Source organism: Carcharhinus amblyrhynchos, chromosome 6 (assembly GCF_965287045.1).
Source record: "Carcharhinus amblyrhynchos chromosome 6, sCarAmb.v2.hapA, whole genome shotgun sequence".
Lineage (NCBI taxonomy): Eukaryota > Metazoa > Chordata > Chondrichthyes > Carcharhiniformes > Carcharhinidae > Carcharhinus > Carcharhinus amblyrhynchos.
The window spans coordinates 124,207,120-124,227,239 of record NC_137329.1 but is presented as its reverse complement, the minus strand read 5'-3'; the positions used below and the strand labels follow the sequence as shown (position 1 = coordinate 124,227,239).

General features: G+C 47.0%; 1 protein-coding gene across 1 annotated transcript in view; it reads left to right on the top strand.

The window, feature by feature from the left end:
• The window catches only part of slc17a8 (solute carrier family 17 member 8), a 66,016-nt gene that overhangs the window by 31,941 nt on the left and 13,955 nt on the right, over nucleotides 1-20,120 (top strand). The window contains exons 5-8 of the mRNA XM_080191782.1: nucleotides 3,042-3,129; nucleotides 8,610-8,696; nucleotides 11,116-11,258; nucleotides 14,202-14,351. Of these exons, the coding sequence (XP_080047908.1) occupies nucleotides 3,042-3,129; nucleotides 8,610-8,696; nucleotides 11,116-11,258; nucleotides 14,202-14,351 (468 nt within the window). The remainder of the gene's footprint in view (nucleotides 1-3,041; nucleotides 3,130-8,609; nucleotides 8,697-11,115; nucleotides 11,259-14,201; nucleotides 14,352-20,120) is intronic.

The window sequence follows — 20,120 nt, the reverse complement described above, 5'->3', positions numbered from 1 at the left end:
AATGGGCTGAATGGCCCCATTGTGTGCTGTAACCTTGACGTTAGAATTGTGGAGATCCCAGATAAACAACAGTGTGGATCTGATTTCATTTCCTCTTGAGTGAAGAGGCCAGGTGAAAGAATTATACAGTGCACCTTTCTACTCAGAGCTTTGGGAAGTATAACTGGATTTGACAGAGCAAATGCAGATGTTGTGTTTTTCGTTGCAATGTAATCAACTTAACGGCTGGAATTTTATCCCATCACCCGAGTGAGGTCTTAAAATACCAGCCAACTTTTCCAGAAATCGGGAGTGTGATGGAACACTCTTCACTTGCCTGGATGGGTGTGGCTCCAACAACACTCAAGAAGCTCAAACCATCCAGGATAAAACAATCCCACTTGAACGGCACCTCATCACAAACACTCTACCTCCACCATCGATGCGCAGTGGCAGCTGTGTGTACCATCTACAAGATGCACTGCAGGAACTCACCAAGGCTCCTTTGACAGCACTTTCCAAACCTAAGTCTCTACCATCTGGAAGGTTGAGGGCAGCAGACACATAGGAACATCACCATCTGCAAGCTCTCTCTTCAAGGATCACACCAATCTAACTTGGAAATAAATTGCCGTTCCTTCACTGTTGTTGGATCAAAAGGAATAAACTTTGAAAATGGAAGGGACTCACGCACTGGGCAAGATTTTCCACTCCCACTCACCTCTGCCCTTCCCCATGGTCCCCATGACATGCTGTCTAGCAGCAGAGGCCATTCACCATTGGCTGCATAGGTTTTTGCATGGATGACCCATCCCCACTGCTGGGTCTGGGTCCACGGGGTGGGGAGGGGTTGTCTTCTTTGGTGGGATTGAATCATAGAACCCTACAGTGCAGGAAGAGGCCCTTCAGCCCATCGAGTCTGCACCGACCACAATCCCACCCAGGGCCTACCCCCATATCCCTACATATTATACCCACTAATCCCTCTAACCTACACATCCCTAGACACTAAGGGGCAATTTCTCAGCACGGCCAATCAACCTAACCCCCACATCTTTGGACTGTGGGAGGAAACCGGAGCACCCAGAGGAAACCCACACAGACACGAGGAGAATGTACAAACTCCACACAGATAGTGACCTGAGCTGGGAATCGAACCCAGGACCCTGGAGCTGTGAAGCAGCAGTGCCAATCCACTGTGCTACCGTGCTACCCACTGCCGCCCGTACCACTGGAAAACCCAGCTGGTGGGAAAGGCTGGAGAATCCTCTGCTCTATTTTGAGATCACTGTTAAATTACGTAGAATTTAGGGACTGTTTTAACAGAACTCGAGGTAGCTGCAGCAACAAGAAATGAAAACTGAAATGTTGCTCTTGCCAAATGCAGTAAAATATTAACGCTCGATAGGGTGAGACTCACTATCTGCTCAGCCTTGTTATCAGTTACTGCTGCAAATTCTGGTGCAATCTGATTCAGGTAATTGTACGTAATGATAGCATTCATTTAATGGCTGGAATTTATTTTATTCGTTGATGGGATGTGGGCATCACTGGCAAGGACAACATTTATTGCCCATACCCAATTGTCCTTTGAGAAGGTGGCGGTGAGCTGCCTCCTTGAACCGCTGCAGTCCATGTGATGTAGGGACTCCCACAATGCTGTTAGGGAAGGGGTTCCAGGATTTTGACCCCTTGACAGTGAAGGAACGGCCGTACATTTCCGAGTCAGGGTGGTGAGTGGCTCGGAGGGGAACTTGCAGGTGGTGGTGTTCCCCTGTGTCTGCTGCCCTTGTCCTTTTAGATGGCAGTGATCGTGGGTTTAGAAGCCTTGGTGAGTTGCTGCAGTGCGTCTTGTACTAATATCACCGTTCGCCGGTGGTAGAGGGAGTGAATGTTTGTGGAAGGGCTGCCAGTCAAGTAGGCTGCTTTGTCCTGGATGGTGTTGAGCTTCTTGAGTGTTGCCAGAGCTTGTAGAGGCAAGTGGAGAGTATTCCATCACACTCCTGACTTATGCCTTGTAGATTATAGAATCATAGAATCCCTACAGCGCAGAAGGAGGCCATTTGGCCCATCAAGACTGCACTGACAACCATCCCACCCAGGCCTTATCCCAGTGACCCCACAGATTTACCCCCGCTAATTCTGACACACCAAGGGGCAAATTAGCATGGTCAATCAACCTAACCTGCACATCCTTGGGACTGTGGGTGGAAACCAGAGTATCTAAAGGAAACCCACACAAACACAGGGAAAATGTGCAAACTTCACACAGACAGTGGCCCAAGGCTGGAATTGAACCCGGGTCCCTGGCGCTGTGATGTAGCAGTGCTAACCACTGTGCCACCATGCCGTCCTGGTAGACAAACTTTGGGGAGACAGAGGGTGAGCTAGCCTCTGAGGTGCACCCCTCCCTCCAGGATGATGACAGTGGGGGTTCGAGTGATGGCAATGCCATTGAATGTCAAGGGGTGATGGTTAGTTTCTCTCCTGTTGGAGATGGCCATTGCCTGGCACTTGTGTGAGGTGAATGTTACCTGTCATTTGTCAGCCCAAGCCTGGATATTGTCCAGGTCTTGCTGCATTTGGACATGGACTGCTTTAGTATTTGAGGAGTTGTGAATGGTGCTGAACAATGTACAGACGTCAGCGAACATCCCCCTTCTGATCTTATGATGGAAGGGAGGTGATTGATGAAGCAGCTGGAGATGTTTGAGTCCAGGACACTCCCCTGAGAAATACTTGCAGAGATGTCCTGGAGTTGAGATGATTGACCTCCAACTGCCATCTTCCTTTTGTGTTGAGCCTTCCATCCAGTTACGGGAAGGGGAAGGATAGTCGGATATTAGGAATTAGGAATAAGCAATAAATGCTGGCATTGCCAGTGATGTCAATATCCCGGAAATGGAATGGAAATTGGAGAAGGAGTTCCTGGATTGTGGTCCAGTGACGACAAAGGAATGGCCAACTTGCGTCCAAGTCTGTATAATGTCTAACTTCCTGCTGTTATTGTGAATTTTACTTGTGACTGTTAGTGAATAAAATTGGCCATTACTTTCTTACAGGGAGTCACCTACCCAGCATGCCACGGGCTCTGGAGCCTGTGGGCCCCACCACTTGAAAGGAGTCGATTGGCTACTACGTCTTTCTGTGGTTAGTGTCTGAGTTCTTGCTATCTTTTTGTAGAAAGCCCAGCCCTCAACTCCTCAGCAATAACGATATGCTGAACGTAGCGTGTGGGAACCAATGGTGGAGGAGTGGAGTAGGTACGTAGCTGGAAGGATTTTGGTCTTCAGAGGGTTTCCATTAGTAATGAACTGGAATGCATTGGGTTCCTAATGGGGAAAAGAATGGATTCTTCCTGAAGAATATAAACCATGAGTTTGTGAGATTTTATTCTGGGTCTGGAGTCTTGGCAGGGATTGGAAGAGAAACATGGCCGCACAGCAATTTGAAGCTGTTCCATCACTCAGCGACATCATATAGATCATCTAACACAACTCGTGTTTCCTGCCCTGTTCCCACGATCCCCTCAGTGACTAAGACTCCATCCATCTCTGTCTTGAGCATGCTCAATGGCCGAGTAACCCAATACACTGCGACAGAGAATTCTAAATATTTGCAACACCCCGGGAGAAGAGGTTTCACCTCATCTTAGTCCTAAACGGCCAACTTCTTAACTTGAAACTGCTAATTCTAGACTTTTCATGCTGGGGAAACAGCATCCGCCCTATCAAACCCTCTCAATATTTTAAGTTTTTCATTGAGATCACTGGCAATAACCTTTGACCTCACCCACGGCTGGGGTTCTGCGGTGCCGTGGCAGTGAAAAGGATTTTGGTTACGCGTCGAATTCTCCCTTCTCGCTGGCAGTGGGGTGGGTGCAGACAATGAATTCCACAGGCTCACCGGGTGAAGAAATGTCTCCTCATCTCCGTCCTAAATGGTCTACCCTGAATCCTCAGACTGTGACCCCTGGATCTGGACTCCCCCCACCATCGGGAACCTCCTTCCTGCATCTACCCTGTCTAGTCCGATTAGAATTTTATAAGTCTCAATGAGATCCCCCCTCATTCGTCTGAACACCAGCGAAAACAATCCTAATTTATTCAATTTCTCCTCATACATCATTCCCACCGGAATCAGGCTGGTAAACCTAAATTCAAATTCATATTGGGGGAAAATTGTGTCCAAGAATGATAAGCTTTATGAGGTGTGGCTGGAATTTTAGTGACAGGTCTGCCCAAGGCTCATGGGACTGCGGTCAATGCCAATGGCGAATGTCGTTCTTTGAGCCTTGGGGCAGGCGTGCCGGTAAAATCAACGCCCATAGTGTCAAGAAATTTTTGCATTTCCACCTCAGTTACCGACATGTGTCAGTCTTCAAAAATAATTCAGTGGTTATGACGTGTTTTAGATCTTCTTGAGGATTTGAAAGGTACATTATAATTCTTTTTTCTTCTCTTTGTACTTGCTACTTTGAATATTGAGCAGTGTCTGGAGGTTTGCTCGCTGGCAATGTTACTCCTCTGCTGGCTAGTTCCTCGGTTTGTCAGAGACGTACCAACATGGGTTGCCTCATAATCTCAGAGTGTTCCAAAATGCTCCACAGCCATTGATAAACTATCGATGTAGGCTCATCCGGGGAATGTGGCAATCAATCTGCGCACAGCAAGCTCCCACAAACAGCAAGGAGATAATCTGGGGAGAACTCAAGATGGTGTTTCTTTTGCAGCCAAGGTTTAAGAATTTTAACATCTCATCCAAAATCCAACACCTTTGGCAGTGCAGCACTCCTCCAGTATGGCACTAAGCATGTCCATAGACCTCACAGAATTCCTACAGTGCAGAAAGAGACCATTCGGCCCTTTGGGTCTGCACCAACTCTCCAAAAGTGCATCTCACCCAGGTCACCCATCCCTACGCCTTATTCCCATAATCCCGTGAATTTAGCATGGCCAACCCATCTAACCTGCTCATCTTTGGACGCTAAGGGGCAATTTACCATGACCACTCCACCTAATCTGCACATACTGAGACACTTTGGGATAATTTAGCATGGCCAATCCCTCTAACCTGCACATCTTTGGACTATGGGAGGAAACTGGAGCACCCAGAGGAAACCCACACAGACACAGAGAAAAAGTACAAACTCTACACAGTTATCCCAAGGCCGGAATTGAACCTGGGTCCCTGGCACAATGAGGTGGCAGTGCTAACCACTGTGCCATGTGGCAGCCCTACATGTCAGCCTAGATATTGTGCTCAAATCTCTGGACTGTAGCTCAAATCCTTGATGATCTGACTCAGGGGTTTAGTGAGAGATTTGTACCCAGTGAATCATGGCGGACACCCAAATAATGAACCCAAACACCTCTCTGTACTAACTGATAATTGTGGGGATTTACTGAAATGGGCACTCAAACTTTACACAGGACACCCAAGAGCTGGTTCCACCTGACCCGTGAAGAGAAAAGTTTAGTTTCTGAGTTGTGAAGCAAAGTAAAGCAGCAGAAGCTGATGATGTTATCAGCGCTGTCACCGCCAAAGTAACACTCTCTGACGTGGCATTGAGATTGCACAGTTAATTTCCATCAAAGCTCTGAGCAGGCAGGGCAGAGACATGGTAAATGTTCATTTAGTAACTGGTATCTGATGGGAAAGAACTCCCGTTGCTATGGTGACATATTAATATTGCCTCATAACGGAAGTTTTTAATACAAACCCGCACATTCAACAGAGAGCAACTTCCAACGTAATCACTCGCTCAGATTGGCTAACAATGGAAGTGTTCGGATATTATGAGTTACCAAATTTAAACATTTAATATTCCCCAGCGCAGTTTTGAAAGGATTCTGACGGATATAAAGCTTCCTCCCATCAGCGCCAAAGTTACACATTTTCACTAACAATATTGAGGTGGCGAGGGTGAGTGATGGCGCAGTGGTTGGCACTGCTGCCTCACAGCGCCACGGACCTGGCTTCGATTCCTGGCTTGGGTCACTGTCTATGTGGAGTTTGCACATTCTCCCCGTGTCTGTGTGGGTCTCCTCCGGGTGCTCCAGCTCCCTCCCACACTCCAAAGATGCGCAGGTTAGATTGATTGGTCATACTAAATTGCCCCATAGCGTCAGGAGGATAAGCAGGGTAAATGTGGGGTAGAGGGCTGGGGCCTGGGTGGGATTGTTGTCGGTGGATGGGTTGAATGGCCTCCTTCGGCACTGTAGGGACTCTATGATTCTTATTTGGAGAGTTGGGAGAAGCTAAGATTGTGTTCTCTAGGCACAAGAATGACAAGGGGAGGTTTCATAGAATCCCAGCACAGAAAGAGGCCAGCCAGCCCATCAAGTCATCACCAACAACAATCCCACCCAGTAACCCCACACGTTTACCCTACTAATCCCCCCAACCCTAAGGGGCAATTTAGCACGGCCAATCCACCTAACTCTCACATCTTTACATGTGTGGGAGGAAACCCACACAGACACAGGGAGAATGTGCAAACTCCACACAGTCGCCTGAGGCCAGGATCGAACCTGGGTTCCTGGTGCTGTGAGGCAGCAGTGCTAACCACTGTGCCACCGTGCGGGTTTGATAGAGGTGAGCGATCTTGATAAAATCAATAAGGAGAAACTGTTTCAAGTGACAGAGGGATCCTTATCCAGAGGACAGGGATTTAAGCTGATCAGCGAAAGAGCAGCGGTGACACAAGGCAGTATTTTGTTTGACACAGAGTCGTGATCTGGGGTATGCTGTCTGCGAAGGGCGTGGAAGGAGAGTGAACAGTAACTTTTCAAAGAGAATTGGATAAACACTTGAAGGGAAATGATTGCAGGACTGTGGGGAAAGAACTGGGCAAGTGGGACTAAGTGGGAAACTCTATCAAGGAGCTGGCACAGACACAGTGGGTGGAATGGCCTTCTGTATTGTATCATTTCATGATTATAAAGTATAATGGTTTGTTTTGTGTTGGGCAGAGTGGGATAATAGTAAATAATTGTAGTAATTGAAGCTGTCAGATTGGAGATTTACTCAGTTACTCCTTTTGATGGAGTGTGTGAAATATAGGGTTTTATTGTGTACTGGGCTGCAGACCCAGAGACCACGAGTCCATGGAACTGTGGAGAAAAGGAGCAGGATTGGGCCATGTGCACCACAGAGACTGAGGTTTGAAATTCAGTTTAAAATCTGAAAATAAAAGGCTGAATTATGTAGGTGGCATGGTGGCACAGTGGGTTAGTGCTGCTGCCTCACAGCGCTAAGGACCTGGGTTTGATTCCTGGCTTGGGTCACTGTCTGTGCAGAGTCTGCACATTTTCCCCATGTCTGCATGGGTTTCCTCCGAGTGCTCTGGTTTCCTCCCACAGTGGGTTAGGTTGATTGGCCATGCTAAATTGACCCTTGTGTCGGGGGGCTTAGCAGGGTAAATGTGTGGGGTTAGGGGAACAGGCCTTGGGTATAATGTGGTCAGTATAGACTCAATGGACTGAATGGCCTCCTTCTGTACTGTAGAGATTCTATGACTCTGTTTTATAAATCTTACAGATTGCCTGAAAACCCAGTGAGATCACCACCGTCCTTTAGGGGCAAAAACATACCATTCTTACCCAGTCTGGGTGTATCCATGACTCTAGTCTCAAGCACCATAGTTGACTCTCAGTTGTTATTGGTTACTCCGGTCAGCATTCAAAAGCGAAGGCCAACAAACATCACCTCCCCAAGGACTATTAGCAAATGCCAGCTTTGTCATTGGTACCCACGTTCTGAGAATGAATAAGAAAAATAAAAGGCCGCAGCTGGAGTACTGTGTGCAGTTTTGGGCGCCGCACCTGCGCAAGGATATTTTGGCCCTGGAGGGAGTGCAGAGGAGGTTTACTAGGCTGATACCGGAGTTGAGGGGATTGAGCTATGAGGAGAGGCTGAATAAACTAGGCTTGTACTCGTTAGAGTTTAGAAGGATGAGGGGAGATCTCATTGAGACGTATAAGATGATGAATGGGATGGATAGGATAGAGGTGGAGAGACTCTTCCCGCTCAAAAAAGACAGTAGGACTAGGGGGCACAGCCTCAAGATAAAGGGGAGGCGGTTTAGAACGGAGTTGAGGAGGAACTTCTTCACTCAAAGGGTGGTGAATCTCTGGAATTCTCTGCCCGTTGAAGTGGTGGAGGCTGCCTCGCTAAATATTTTTAAGAAGCGGGTTGATGGGTTTTTGATAAGAGAGGGGATTGAGGGTTATGGGGAGAGGGCGGGAAAGTGGAGCTGAGCCACGACAGATCAGCCATGATCTTATTGAATGGCGGGGCAGGCTCGAAGGGCTAGATGGCCTACTCCTGCTCCTATTTCTTATGTTCTTATGTTCTTATGTTCTTATCCCTTCCCCTGTTCACAAGATTGGATAGGGTTTGATGATAGATTGGCCTAGAATGGGGTGCAGCACAGGTTCACCCCACTGCATTTATAAAGATCCTATTCTTCCCTACTCAGGTTCTTTGGTGTTCCCATGATCAATGATTCCTGACTCTTCCAATTGTGGAGACAGTTTCTCCCTGGTCATCGGTCACACTGTACACAGCTTGTCCCTCTGATGTTCTAGCTGACTGCCTCTCATTGTCTAATTGCATGTTCTTCCCAGGTTCCTACGCAGGGGCTGTCGTGGCAATGCCACTCGCAGGATTGTTGGTCCAGTACAAAGGCTGGCCTTCAGTTTTCTATGTTTACGGTGAGTTCCCTTCAAAGCACCCAGGTGGATCAAGATGCTGCGATTTTAGAAGGATGAGGGGGGATCTTATAGAGACGTATAAGGTAATGAAGGGATGGATGGGGTAGAGGTAGAGAGATTCTTCCCGGTTAGAAAGGACAGTAGGACTAGGGGGCACAGCCTCAAGATAAGGGGGGGGGCAGTTTAGATCAGAGTTGAGGAGGAACTTCTTCACTCAAAGGGTGGTGAATCTCTGGAATTCTCTGCCCATTGAAGTGGTGGAGGCTGCCTCGCTAAATATATTTAAGTCACGGGTAGCTAGGTTTCTGACAGACAAGGGAATTAAGGGTTATGGGGAGAAGGCGGGAAAGTGGAACTGATCCACTTCAGATCAGCCATGATCTTATTGAATGGCAGGGCAGGCTCGAAGGGCTAGATGGCCGACTCCTGCTCCTATTTCTTATGTATACAAGGCACCATTGCTGAGGAATTTATCCTCAATGGGTAGTGAGACAGGGTATAAAAGTGGCTCATTATTATCTAAGGCCATTCAACCCTTACAGCCTGCTCCACCATTTAATTAGATCATGGCTGGTCTCACCAAATCCCCTTCCCTGCCTTCTCGCCGTAACCCTTAACCTCTGTCCGATTAATAACCTATCGATCTCCGCCTTGATAATGTCCATGGACTCGTCCTCCACAGCTTCCTGGGATAAAGCATTCCAAAGACCCAACTGGGTGTTTGGGCCAAGTGAAGATGCAATCATTGGGTTCAAAGGTGCGATGGTAGCGTAGTGGTAATGTCACTGGGCTAGTAATCCAGTGGCCTAACCTAAGGCTTGGGGGACATGGGTTCAAATCTCACTGCAGCTATTGCAATTTGAATTCAGTTAATAGAATCTGTAACGTAAAGCTGGTTCTTCACAATGATGGCACCATGATGAGTTGTTGTAAAAGCCCATCTGGTTCACTGATGAAAGCAAATTACTGCAGATGCTGGAATCTGAAACCAAAAGAGAAAATGCTGGAAAATCTCAGTAGGTCTGGCAGCATCTGTAAGAGGAGAAAAGAGCTGACATTTTAAGTCCAGATGACCCTTTGTCAAAGCTTTGATAAAGGGACATCTGGACTCAAAATGTCAGCTTTTTTTCTCTCCTTACAGATGCTGCCAGACCTGCTGAGATTTTCCAGCATTTTCTCTTTTGGTTCACTAATGTCCTTTAGCGAAGGAAATCTGCTGTCCTTATCCGATGTGACTCCAGACCAGGTTGACTCATAACTGCCCTCTGAAATGCCCCAGTGCAAGAGCAATTAGGAATGGGCACCAAATACTGGCCCTGCCAGTGATGAACACATCTCACGAGAGAATAAATAACAAGGGGCCTAACTTTACAAAACCTGCTCCCTGGTGTTGAGCTCCACTGAAGCAAGTGCTTGTGTTATAATTGGTGGTAACACATTCTGTCACGCAGGCCAGGATTAGGGATAAGCTGCAGTGCAGTAACTCACCATATCTCCTACTGCAACAGCACCAAAACCTGTTAGCTGCACCATCTGGAGATATTGGTCTGATAGACTCGGGTAGGGATGGCCGGTTATCTACTTAGTTCTTGTTGGGATTCTATAACAATCTGTCAGCTTGTATCAGGGGAGGCAATGGCCTAGTGGTGTTCTCACTGGAGTATTATTCCAGAAACTCAGCTAATGTTCTGGGGACGTGGGTTCAAATCCCACCATGGCCGATGGTGGAATTAGAATTCAATAAAAAATCTGGAATTAAGGGTGATGGCCGAGTGGTCTTATTGCTAGATTATTAATCCAGAAATTTAGCTAATGTTCTGGGGCCCCGGGTTCTATTCCTGCCACAGCAGATGGTGGAATTTGAATTAAGTAATAGAAAATCTGGAATCGAGATCTCGTGATGACCATGAAACCATTGTCGATTGATAGAAAAAAACCCGTCAGGTTCTCTAACGTCCCTTTAGAGAAGGAAATCTGCCGTCCTTACCCGGTCTGGCCTACATGTGACTCCAGACCCACAGAAATGTGGTCGACTCTCAACTGCCCTCCAAGGGCAACCAAATGGGCAATAAATGTTGGCCCAGCCACCGATGCCCAGGTCCCACGAATGAGTAAAGATAACCCCAGAGGTGAATTCAAATCCTAGCATCCGTGAGGGCAAACAGGACCATGGTTCATCTGGCATAGGGCAGTGCAGCATTCCCTCTGTAGATATATCTGCCCGAATCCAGTTCTCAAGTCAGTGCATGGAGACTTGAACAGCCTTGTGACTGAGAGACAGAAGGGGCAGTAACTGAGCCACGACTGGTTCCTATCTCTACGGGTTATCTGTGCAGAGTTCCGAATGTTCAAACATTAAGCAGAATTGTAACCTAACAGGCAGTTGGCCGACTGTGATGTAGCAACTCCTCTTTTGCAGGTATGTTTGGAATGATATGGTACATCTTCTGGGTGCTCTTTGCCTACGAGAGTCCGGCAAAGCACCCAACAATAACAAGTGAAGAGAAGACATATATTGAGACCAGCATTGGGGAGAGGGCCACCCTCACTGGCGCAAACCAGGTGAGCTGCACATCTGGTAGAAACTCCAGAATCAGGCCATCCTGGGATGAACAGCACTAACTTACATTTATATAGCGCCTTTACTGGAATAAAATGTCTCAACACATTTCACAGGAGTGTAAATCAGATAAACTTTGACACAGAGTTGCATGTTGAGGTATTGGGGCGTCTGTTCGAACACTCAGCCAAAGAGGGAGGTTTTATGGACTGCCTTAAAATCTGAGAGATAAAGATGGAGAAGTGGAGAGATTTAGGAAGGTTATTTCAGAGCCTAGGGCCAAGACAACTAAAGACACAGCTGGTGTAATGACCTCAGCGAGGCCAATGAGAGTTTAGAAGGCTGAGGGGGGATCTTATAGAGACTTACAAGATAATGAAGGGGATGGATAGGGCAGAGGTAGAGAGGTTCTTCCCGCTTCGAAAGGATAGCAGAACTGGAGGGCACAGCCTCAAAATAAGGGGGGAGGGGATGCAGTTTAGAACGGAGTTGAGGAGGAACTTCTTGACTCAAAGGGTGGTGAATCTCTGGAATTCTCTGCCCATTGATGTGGTGGAGGCTGCCTCGCTAAATATATTTAAGTCACGGGTAGATAGGTTTTTGATAGACAGGGGAATTAAGGGTTATGGGGAGAAAGCGGGAAAGTGGAACTGATCCACTTCAGATCAGCCACGATATTATTGAATGGCGGGGCAAGCTCGAAGGCCTAGATGGCCTACTCCTGCTCCTATTTCTTATGAGGTGGGCCTCTCGGAGTACAAGATCCCTGATTGAGGTAATGATTACCTGCCCAATCGGGCGGCCTCACCTGTGTATACTTTGAGGAGCGTCAGGGCTACTAACACACTGGATTCTGACTTTGTATCTTAGGAGTGGGATTGAAATAAAGGGAATCTGGTGAAGGGACACCGGTCTCTGAGGACTTATTTCAGCTGCCAGTGAGGGAGCGATAGAAACCAGAGATGCTCAAAAGGCCAGAATTGGAGCAGTGGAGATGGCTTGAATAGCTGTAGGAGGTACAGAGATAGAGATGGCTAGTGCAGCAGAGGGACTCAGTGACAGCTTTCCTCAGTTTTAACTGAGCAGAAGGTCCTGAGGGTGATTTTAACTTTGGATAATGGTTTCAAACAGAAGTCAGTGAGAAGTGAAATTGTATAATGTTTGTAAGGCAGGGTCAATTCAATATCTCCCACTTCCTCCGCCTTTTAGCTTTCACAAAGTGTCGGCTGGACTCGAAACATCAGCTCTTTTCTCTCTTTACAGATGCTGCCAGACCCGCTGAGATTTTCCGGCATTTTCTCTTTTGGTTTTTTTTCTACCATCGAGACCATTGCCAGCGGTTAGACAATCCTCTGCTTCTTTAAGCTGGCAATTGAGTCAGTTAGAACTGATTCCACAAGATTCCCAGTGTGGCAGATTTTGTGTTCTGGTTACTCAAGTGTGGAGGCCTCAAGACCTCTTGCAGACTCCACACAGACAGTGACCCATCAAATTGTGTTAAGGGACTAATAATTTAAAGTGTGGGTAATGATAGTCCAAGACTAAGGGGCCATAAGAATAAGATAGTCAACAATAATTCCAATGAGGAATTCAGGAGTGACCCAGGGCATGGTACGAATGTGGAGTCCGCTGTCACAGGGAGGAGTTGTAGTGAACAGTATTGATAGCTTTAAGGGGCAGTTGGATAAAGGCAGGATTGAGAAAGCAAGATATGCTGATAGGGTGAGCTAAAATAGGGTGAGGCTCTGGTGGAACATGAACAGAGCAGTGAGATTGTGTCTGTGCTGTGCATTCTGTGGAATAAAGTTACAAAACCCAGTAGCTTCTGGGCCTGAATTCCCAACCTGTGGTCCCAGCACGTAAAACTCACACTGAAACCGGAGTCTAGGGGCAGGACTTTCTAGCTGTTCTCACCCTGGAAAATCCCACCCAAGGTCAATGGATCTTTGCATTGCCTGTGCCCTGCCCACTAAGATTTGCCTGGTGGGAGAATTCCACTCTAGGCTCCCCCCTATAATCTAGGTAGGCTGTGTGGCAGGGTAGCACAGTGGTTAGCACTGCAGCCTCACGGCACCAGGGACCCGGGTTTGATTCCAGCCTCGGGTCACTGTCTGTGTGGAGTCTGCATGTTCTCCCCATGTCTGCATGGGTTTCCTCCGGGTGTTCTGGTTTCCTCCCACAAAAGACCTGCTGTTTAGGTATTTGGCTGTACTAAATTCTCCCTCAGTGTACCCAAACAGGCACCAGAGTGTGGCGATTAGGGGATTTTCACAGTAACTTCATTGCAGTGTTAATGTGAGCTAATAACGTGACACTAATAAACTTAAAAGAAAAACTCTTTTCAACAAGATTCAAGTTCTGTATCAAAAAGTGGCTGTAAGTAAACACATGCTTCACAGGACTTTGTGCGAGTGAAGTGTAGAATCCAGTGTGGATGGTGAACATTTTTGTTACATATTTAAATGGTTGTATGGTTGCTTTAAGAGCTGATCACATGAATTGATGGTGATGTCATTACGGTGTGCGCAGAGGTTGTTGTTTTAGCTTCAGTTTGTACAGGCAAGATCTAGAATAAATCTGTTGTTGTTAGTTTGAATCTCTGTGTACAAATCGCATCTTTCCTTTTTGCTAAAAATCAGCAACCCCTAAGTCAGTGGGACATTACAATTTTCCACCATTATAACGAACTGTGTAGGGAGGAATTATCTAGAGCTTCAATCCTTGGTGTGCATTCCAACTGGGTGGAACTCACATGATGTGCAACATCCGTGCATGTCTTTCATTTTTAGCCAATAATTTTCCTTGTTTTCCAAAGTTATTCCTGTTAAATCCTCTCCCACCTGGAAGCTACTCTTGTCAAACTGAACCCGCAGAGTGCCAATGTTGGTTTCTTACACTCCTGACACCCTAAGACTGACTGCACCCACTGTCTGCTTCCCTCCCAGAAATTCAGGACACCCTGGTTGAAGTTCTTCACCTCCATGCCTGTTTATGCCATCATTGTGGCCAATTTCTGCAGGAGTTGGACCTTCTACCTGTTGCTCATCAGCCAGCCCGCCTACTTTGAGGAGGTCTTTGGTTTCCCCATCAGCAAGGTGAGTCAGAGCATGTTTTATTTACCAAGAGGAATTTCTCAATCCCTGTCCCTGTTTATAATGTATTTACTGCGCTCAGTCTGGGAGCTGATATTTCCAACCACCCACCACATTGTTCACGTTGCCTGACAGATATCTACCTCTCTGAGCCAGGAGGGAGCTCAGGTTACACAATGAACAGAGCTTCAAATGTTGGAATAGGGTCCAGATTGTCATTGTATCCCAGGGCGTGCTGCATTATGATGAGGATTTTCTTCTGACTCTCTTCCTCTTGGTGTTAGAAATTGGCCAGGAGATTCGTGACGATCCCAGTAATTGGGTAAGGTCATGGCAGGGTCACGGTGGGGAGCCGTGTCGTTCCACTGTCCAACCTTATCACCACCCTGGTGTTGCTGACTCTGGTTGGAGATACTCCAGGAGATTTTGTCCTGTGATTCCCTTAAGCTTCCAATGACTTGGGCCACTGGGCTTGTCAGTCATTGCAGTCTCCTGCCTTCCTATGGCTGTTATGGACAGGTGATAGCCTAGTGGTATTATCACCAGACTATTAATCCAGAAACTTGCCTAACGTTCTGGGGGAGCCAGGTTCGAATCCAGTCACGGCAGATAATAGAATTTGAATTCAATTTTTAAAATATCTGGAATTAAGAACCAACTGATGACCATGAAACTATTGTCGATTGTCAGAAAAAACTCATCTGGTTCACTAATGTCCTTTAGGGAAGGAAATCTGCCGTCCTTACCTGGTCTGGCCTACATGTGTCTCCAGAGCCACAGAAATGTGGTTGACTCTCAATTGCCCTCGGGCAACTAGGGATGGGCAATAAATGCTGACCCAGCCAGCGATGCCCATGCCCCACAAACAAATTAAAAATAAATGAATAGTCCCAGTCAATTGTTGGCTTAACAATGATTCTTTTCCCCATTTCCAATACTTTATAACTAATAAACTAAACTATTTGGAGAAGTTTCTTTAACGGTGTATGGTTTTTCAATGTTTCTCCCAGAGTTACGTGTCAGGGAGATTAATAAGTAAAACAGGAGATGCTGAAATACCCAGCAGGTCAGGCTGAGGACAGACAGAGCTAACATTTCAGGGTGATAACCCTTCATCGGAACTGAGGAATGTTCAAAATGTGATAGGGTTTGGCAGGTGAAGGGGGATGGTGGAAAAATGGGGAAGATCTGGAGACAGATTGGGAAGTGGAATGAATGTTCTAGGTGTGGCCTTGGTGAGGCAACGCCTAGAGTATTGTGTGCAGTTTTGGTCTCCTTGTCTCAGGAAGGATGTTCTTGCTCTCGAGGGAGTGCAGTGAAGGTTTACCAGGCTGATTCCGGGGATGGCAGAGTGATGTATGAGGAGAGATTGACCAGGTTGGAATTGTTTTCGCTGGAGTTCAGACGAATGAGGGGGGATCTCATAGAGAATTATAAAATTCTAACAGGTCTAAACAGGGTAGATGCAGGGAGGATGTTTCTGATAGTGTGGGTGTCCAGAACCAGGGGTCACAGTCTGAGGATTTGGGGTAAACCATTTAGGACGGAGATGAGGAGACATTTCTTCACCTGGTGAGGCTGTGGAATTCATTCCCACGGGAAGTAGCTGATGCCAAAACATTGAATGTATTCAAGGGGTGGCTGGATATAGCACTTGGGGCAAATGGGATCAAAGGTTATGGGGTGAAAGCAGGATTAGGCTATTGAGTTGGACAATCAGCCATGATCGTGATGAATGACGGAGCAGGCTTGAAGGGCTGAATGGCCTCCTCCTGCTCCTATCTTCTATGTTTCTGTGACTCCAGCAAAGCAACCCTGGTTCAATGCCAGGAACAGTGCCTAAAAATAAGGTGTCCACCTAGTGAAGATGCAACACAAGAGTACTTACCTGTCAAACAGCGTAAGCAACAAATGATAGAGCTAAGCAACCAATGATCAGGTCTAAACGCTGCAGTCCTTCCACATCCAGCTGTGAATAGTGGTGGGAAATTAAACAACTCACAGGAGGAGGCAGCTCTACAAAGTCTCAGTGATGGAGGAACCCAGTGTATCAGTGCATAGGATAAGGCTGAAACATATACAATCAGCTTTAGCCAGAAGTACCAAATGAATGATTCACCTCAGCCTCTTATTGAGGTCCCCAGCACCTATTTTGATTCACATGATACCAAGAAATAGCTGAAAGCACCGGATACTGCAAATGACGTGGCCACTATTTCAGCAATAATACTGAAGGTTTGTGCTCCAGAACTATCTCCACCCCTTGTCACGGTTTCCAGGACAGCTACAACACTGGCATCTACCCGGCAATGTGGAAAATTGCCCAGGTATGTCCTGTACACAATAAAGTTGGACAAATGCAACCCGGCCAATTACTGCCCAATCAGTCTATTCTCAATCATCAGTAAAGTGATGGAAGGGGTCATCGACAGCGCGATCCAGCAGCACCTGCTCAGCAATAACCTGCTCAGTGACGCCCAGTTTGGGTTTCGCCAGGGGGTCACTCAGCTCCTGACCTCATCACAGCCTTGGTTCAAACATGGAGCTGAATTCTAGAGGAGAGGTGAGAGTGACAGCCCCTGGCATCAAGGCAGCATTCGACTGAATGTGGCATCAAGGAGCCCTGGTGAAACTGGAATCGGGGGAAATCTCTCTGGTGGTTGGAGTCGTTCCTGGCACAAAGGAAGATGGTTGTGGTGGTTGGAGGTCAATCATCTCAGCTCCAGGACATCACTGCAGGAGTCCCTCAGGGTTAGAGTCTGAGACCCAACCGTCTTCAGCTGCTTCATCAACGACCCTCCCTCCATCATGAGATCAGAAGTGGGGATGTTCGCTGATGACTGCCTCACACCATCTTCCCTTTCGTCATTCAATCTTCCCCGCTTTCTGCCTTATCACTGAACGTCCCTTTTGTTCTTGCCTCCTCTCACCCCTCTCTCTGTCCTCCCTCCCCTCATCCATCTTCCTGACCTCCCTCCCCCCACCCCTCTCCCTGTCCTCCCTCCCTCCCCCTCACCCCTCTCCCTGCCCTCCCTCCCTCCCCCTCGCCCCCCTCCCTGTCCTCCCTCCCCCTCGCCCCTCTCCCTGTCCTCCCTCCCTCCCCCTCGCCCCTCTCTCTGTCCTCCCTCCCCCTCACCCCTCTCCCTGCCCTCCCTCCCTCCCCCTCACCCCTCTCCCTGCCCTCCCTCCCTCCCCCTCACCCCTCTCCCTGCCCTCCCTCCCCCTCGCCCTCTCCCTGTCCTCCCTCCCCCTCACCCCTCTCCCTGCCCTCTGCCTTCACCGTACTGTCTCTCACCTTTTTCTGGTGAAAGGTAACTGAGTTGAAATGTTTGAGATTCCCCGGCCTCCCCTCAGTGTCTTTTCCCGCTGGTGTGAAGGGGCAGAATCCTCTGTTTCTCTCTTCACAGATGCTGCTTTACCTGCTGAAAGCTTCCAGAACTTTCTGTTTTTATTTTGAGTGTTATACTCCTCACTCTTCACTTTCTTCCTGCATTAATTAACCTTTCTGTAACAATGGGCTTTCGATTAGGGTGGCATTATTATCATTGCTTCTTCACTGCCTATATATTATTTGCTAAGACAGTTTCTTTCAGGCCTTCACTTCATGGCATCCTGACTAATTACATTTCCAGCAGATATCCTGTCTCTTTGCCCCTGATAACATCCTCTCCAGATCACTATCAGCCGAGAGCCAGGTGGTGTTCTAATAATGGATGCTTCTTTCATAAAATAGTTCACTTGGACCATTGCTTCAATCAGATATGACTTCAACACTTTCATTACTTTAATTTCAGTTACTTACCCAACCTGAGCAGAATACTCAGGGATAATGTACGGGACCTGAATGTTAGCTCTATTCCTTGCAGCCCACAGCCAAATCATTCCTGAATTTAATTTTATCCCTCCCAGGCTGAGCGACTGGGAGGCGTAATGCTCATGGCAAATATTGGGCTAAAATCACAAGGAATCGCAGGAGGAGGCCATTCAGCCCACACCACTGGCTTGTGGAAGGAGCAATTCATAGTATGCCCTTCCCCCTGCCTTCTCCCTGTAACCCTGCACATTCTTCCTTTTGTTATGACCCATCCAGAAACTCCAAAGTGCTCTATGACGTTAACCCAGACCTGAAGATTTTACCTTTGAATTTGGCATTAGGGTGAGCGGAAGGTATTTCACTCACTGGAATGATTCAAGTGACCCACTGGGGAGCTTTTATCAAACAGAGTTTATTTAAGTTAACGTGTAAGAAAAATGAGCTAATTTTTACCAATTATAAGAAACAGCCAATGACAGCTAACTATCTATGATGTTCCAAGTCAAACAGCATCTCAGAAACATAAAACCCTTTCTAGATTTTGTACAGAAAGTAACACTGCTCAGTGATATTGGATTTTGCAGCTTCTTAACACAGACAGCAGCATTTTCTACTGCAGAGAGAGAGGAAAATATGAGTCTCTGCTTTCTGTCTCAAGTCCGAACCGCATCTAAATCTCTGCTGTAGGAAAAGCTATCCCCGAGGCATCACCTGACCTGTATCACGTGACAGGTTGTTGTGCAAGGTTAAATCTCATGGGATCCAGGGTGAGTTAGCCAATTGGATACAAAATTGGCTGATGACAGAAGATGGCTGTAAAAGGTTGTTTTTCAAACTGGAGGCCTGTGACCAGTGGTGCACTTCAGGTATCGGTGCTGGGCCCACTGTTATTCGCTTTATATTAATGATTTGGATGAGAATTTAGGAGGCATGGTTAGTAAGTTTGCAGATGACACCAAGGTTGGTGGCATTGTGGACCATGAAGAAGGTTATCTAGGATTGCAACGGGATCTTGATCAATTGGGCCAGTGGGCTGACGAATGGCAAATGGAGTTTAATTTAATAAATGCGAGATGATGCATTTTGGTAGATCGAACTAGAGCGGGATTTACTCAGTTAATGGTTGAGTGCTGGGGAGAGTTATAGAACAAAAGGATCTAGGAGTACAGGTTTATAGCTCCTTGAAAGTGGAGTCACAGGTGGACAGAGTGGTGAAGAAGGCATTCGGCATGCTTGGTTTCATTGGTCAGAACATTGAATACAGAAGTTGGGATGTCTTGTTGAAGTTGTACAGGACATTAGTAAGGCCACACTTGGAATATTGTGTACAGTTCTAGTCACCCTATTAAAGAAAGGATATTGTTAAACTAGAAAGAACGCAGAAAAGATTTACTAGGATGCTACCAGGACTTGATGGCTTGAGTTAAGAGAGGCTGGATAGACTGGGACTTTTTCCCCTGGAATGTAGGAGGCTGAGGGGTGATCTTAAAGAAGTCTACAAAATAATGAGAGGCACAGATCAAGTAGGTAGTCAACATCTTTTCCCAAAGGTAGGGGAGTCTAAAACTAGAGGGCATAGTTTTAAGGTGAGAGGGGAGAGATACAAAAGTGTTCAGAGGGGCAGTTTTTTCACACAGAGGGTGGTGAGTGTCTGGAACAAGTTGCCAGAGGCAGTAGTAGAGGCAGGTACAATTTTGTCTTTTAAAAAGCATTTCGACAGTTACATGGGTAAAATGGGTATAGAGGGATATGGGCCAAACGCGGGCAATTGGGGCCAGTTTAGTGGTAAAAACTGGATGGCATGGACAAGTTGGGCCGAAGGGCCTGTTTTCATGCTGTAAACCTCTATGACACTAAAGTTTATACATTCATACTGCAAGGAAGTTACTGTGAAAATCTCCTAGTCACCACACTCCAGTGCCTGTTCAGGTACACTGAGGGAGAATTTAGCACGGCCA